Source organism: Ipomoea triloba, chromosome 14 (genome assembly GCF_003576645.1).
Source record: "Ipomoea triloba cultivar NCNSP0323 chromosome 14, ASM357664v1".
NCBI lineage: Eukaryota > Viridiplantae > Streptophyta > Magnoliopsida > Solanales > Convolvulaceae > Ipomoea > Ipomoea triloba.
The window spans coordinates 18,656,549-18,661,044 of NC_044929.1; the positions used below are offsets into that span (position 1 = coordinate 18,656,549).

The 4,496-nt window shown below is 35.3% G+C and overlaps 1 protein-coding gene across 1 annotated transcript; it reads right to left on the reverse strand.

Annotated features, from left to right (window-relative positions):
* Nucleotides 1-967: 967 nt before the first annotated feature.
* On the reverse strand, nt 968-3,647 carry LOC116003699 (probable xyloglucan endotransglucosylase/hydrolase protein 32). Its single transcript, XM_031243602.1, has 4 exons — nt 3,371-3,647; nt 2,570-2,670; nt 2,179-2,399; nt 968-1,554 (listed from the first exon to the last, which is right to left on the reverse strand). Exons 1-4 carry the CDS (start codon nt 3,570-3,572, stop codon nt 1,194-1,196), a joined length of 885 nt encoding a protein of 294 aa, XP_031099462.1. The 5' UTR covers nt 3,573-3,647; the 3' UTR covers nt 968-1,193.
* Nucleotides 3,648-4,496: the final 849 nt, after the last annotated feature.

The following is a 4,496-nucleotide window of genomic DNA, read 5'->3' on the forward strand; positions in this document are numbered from 1 at the left end:
ATGATCAAGTCTACCAAAAGCATGTTGAATTCGAGATTTGACATAAAGGATATGAGTTTTGTCTGATATAATCCTCGGGATTAAAATCATTAGAAGGCCTGACGGTCTTATGTTGAGCCAATCTCACTATATTGATAAAATCCTTGCAAAATTTAACAATGATGATGATCAATTGGCTAGGACACCATTTGATACAAACCTTCATCTAACCAAGAACCATGAGGTTTTCAAAAAAAAAACCAAGAACCATTGAGAGTGTATTTCTCAAGTAGAATATGCTCGGGTTATTGGTAGTTTGATGTATCTAATGAGTTATACTACAACGGATATTGCCTTTGCGGTTAGTAAACTCAGTAGATATACGAGTAACCATGATGATATGCACTAGAAGGCAATAGTAAAGATTATGAGATACTTAAGGTATACTCGTGACCTTAGACTGCACTATACTAGATATCCTGGTGTACTTGAAGGGTATAGCAATGCTAATTGGATATATGATATTAAAGACTCTAAGTCCACGAGTGGCTACGTGTTTACGTTAGCCGGTGCAACCGTCTCATCTGAATCCTGCTCGAAGCAAACTGTGATAGCCAGATCCACGGTGGAATCTGAGTTGATAGCCTTAGACAAATGCTGTGAAGAGGATAAATGGGTGCCCCATTTTCTTGAAGATATTCCTAGTCGAGAAAGATCGGCACCTCTAATATGCGTGCATTGCGATAGTCAAACAACAATTGGTAGAGTACGGAGTAATATGATTTATGATTATTATTATTATTATTAATTAAAAATTAAATTAAAGTTAATATATTATTTTTTAAAAATATATGGAAGCCACATCAGCTTAAAAATTTCAATCAAAGTAATTGACCAGTAACTTGAAGGCAACCTAGTAGTGCTAATTGCACTTTTTTTTCGTAAGTTTGAGGCTTTGATTGGAACTTTCTGAAGTTGAAGGAGCTAATTGCAAAAATCAATATAGTTTGAGTGCTTATTTAACCCTTTATCACTTTATTTTTTTTATCCAATAAAATATATACACATAGCGAGAGTTACACTCCAAGTATGTCTAAGTATATATGCAAACACAAACTACACGTCTATACATATATTTCACAAGTTGGAGGACCCCCTCCCCACCACCACCCTATTCATGGCAAGTGGAGCCCATCTCCATCAAGAGTTTCGTTCTAACACTCAGGTGTTTGGGTGCGATCTCTGTTGGGGTTCTGACAATAATCGTACACTTTATGATTCTCCTGCACCCATCCCATGGCTGCAATTTGCTGGTTGCTCAGCCCGGTCGAGCCCGTCGGGGAGCCCGGAATTGGCCAGCACGCGGCGTAAGCATTGGCTGCGCAACCACTAACCTTAAAATCCTTGTACTTCCCAATAAAGGGTTGGTATCTATAATCAGCCTTGTACTTCCCGTTCTCCGTCGCCCACGATGACGCATCCCAAATCGATCCGTACACATACATTGCCCTTTCTGGAAATGTTGCATCGCTCTTCCTCGGATAGTGTCGGATTGGCACGTCGTCCACGAAAAATCTGACCCAACATCAAAAAACCTTATTTTATTCTCGACATTTTCCATGAACTAACACGGGGCTTGGTTGGGAGGAGAAATTTAGAGTGGAAAAGAATTGTAATTCGGTGGAATTGCAATTTAATGAATAAAGTAAGAATTGAAATTGCAGTATTTGGTATGCAGGAATAGGAGTATAGGAAATTGAAAGGTAAGAAGTGACAAAATGACTAAAATACCCTTATGTTGTAGTATATGAAGTAATAATAATAATAATAATAATTATTATTATTATTATTATTATAATTCTTTCAATAATAATAATAATTCCTTCAAAAATAATAATAATAATAGTAATAATAAGTATAATAATAATAATTCTTTTAAATTAAAAAAAAAAAAAAAAGAAGACAGAAGGTATGATAGAAGGGGCAAAATTATCTTTACACCAACACAATTGTCCCTCCTCGCCACCGAATTGCAATTCAGGGGTGCCCTATGAATTGTAATTCATCATTTGGAGGGAATTGCAATTCCCTCCAACCAAACAATATAATTTGAGAATTCACTGAATTGTAATTCCTGCCAAAATACACCCAACCAAACAGGATATAAATGTGCTGTAACGAGGATATAAGATTACTGACATGATCTCTGAAGGATTCCAAAGGATAGCATAATGGTGAAAATCTTGGGTGGGGTCGAACCAGAGGTTAAATCTGACTTCACGTCCGATAATGTTTCCGCCATCTCCGCTCCCTTTCATGTACACATTAGTCTGCAAGGTGTATGGCTTACCCGGCGTCGTTCCCAGGAACTCAATGTCTATTTCGTCATGGTCGTTTGGATGTTGTTCTATGTTCGAAAGCTGATCATATCCGCCCACCATGCATGCATATATATGCATCATATATCATATATCATGTATGTATGTATTGCAATAAGAAAATATAATGCATGCATGCCTCACATAAACACAAATAAAAATTTAAAAACTTTAATTTGACTGCTCAAATTCTTTCTCACATATATACGTACATAGAGACATGTAATGACCCCTGCAGTATAACCAGGTTGGAGCTTGATGGAGGCACCAATATAACCAGAGCCATATGATTTGAGAGATTTAAAGCCACTCCCTGAATTATATATATTGTCAAAACAAAATAAAAATCATTATTATCATTATATGTAAGTGCTTATATATAATAATACAAATCGTCATTATTGTTGCCTACGTCCTATAAATTTAAATGGATTAGTCTCATATTGCTAGTGTAGATAAAGGTGCAATATGTAAAACGAAGAGTATGTAACATATAAGACTAGGCAAAACTTAAATGAATTAACCTCATCTCACGAGTGTAGATAAGAGTGTGATATGTAAAAAGAATAACATAATAATCAGGGCCAGCTTTTTGATTTGCGTGGCCATGTGGTGGTAAATAAGTGAGACCCTATCAAAATATAAATAAACTGCGAGTTGAAGAAAAATGATTCGCATGAATATTACGGAGTAGAATTTTTTTTTTGAATAATACGTAGTAAAATTTAGATTAGTCATGAAAACCTAATTTTGAGCCAATATAATCACAAATACATATATTAACTATTGGGCTACGCTAGACTAGGGGCCCCCAAAATTTTAGAGCTTGTGCTGTTACACATCTTGCATCCCTTAAAATTCCGCCCTAATAATAATATATATGACATGACAAAACTTAAATGGATTAATCTTTATCTCGCAGGCCATTTGAGACTTGACTGAATTAATTAGTCTTACCCTACAGATACAAATACCAGTACAATATGCAAAAAGAAGAGTAACATAAAACCGACCTCCATGAGCTTTATCAAGCCAGATTGACAATGTTCCTTGGTCGAGAGATTGATGCTCAGGACCCCAAAGGTTCCTAAAACCCTGGTAGAATCCTAGAGAACCAACCTTGGTGCTGGGATAGTAGCCAGGTGAAGGTGGACCTTGAGCATTATTGCTTGAAGTGAACAAGAAAATGATGGCAAGAGAAAGAAGAAGAGCCATATATGTTCAATAATGGTGGAAATTGAAAAGATGGAGAGCAATGTACATGCAGTATAGTAGTGGATGGATATGATGATCAGGGCAAAAGAACAAAGGGTGTATAAATAAGAAGATTTGAGGGTCCCCATGGAGAAATGAATTGATGAATCGACAAAGACGTTGATGGGCGTGGGACATAAGACCAAACTAACCAAGAAACGGTTTGAAATCATGTCTTGTTTGTGGGGCTTTACTTTGTTCACTGTGAAAACTTTACACACGTTTTATATTCGAGTTTGTAAAAATTTTGACTTCCAATTTTATAAATGAAGTAATAGATATTAGAAAGATTCTTTAAGTTATGGATTCATAATAACTTAAACTGACTCTAATAAAATAATCATTCAAGAAATACTGCAAATCCTCTCACAATAATACTAACAAAAGAATAGTTGATCAATAATTATTTCTGATTATTGATTTCTATTCTATTTGAAAAATGCTCTTTATCCTCCTAATTTTCCTCCCTAAACTTTCTCATGTGATTTTCATTTGTCCGGTGCTAATGAATTGCGCAAATTATATCGTGGACCGTGGTCCACAATGCATTGTGGACCGCGCATCAAAACGACGTCGTTTTGATTAATGAAAACAAACGGATGAATTCGCGTCACTCACTTTCAATTCATATACACTACAGTTACATTTCAACACAACTACAGTTACATTTTGATATAACTACAGTTTCATTCGATAATATAAAAACACAAATGTGAAACTGTTATTCAGTATCAGTTCATATACACTGCAGTTACATTTCAACACAACTACAGTTACATTTCGATATAACTACAGTTTCATTCAATAATATAAAACACAAATGTGAAACTGTTATTCAGTATCAGTTCATATATACTGCAGTTACATTTCAACACAACTACAATT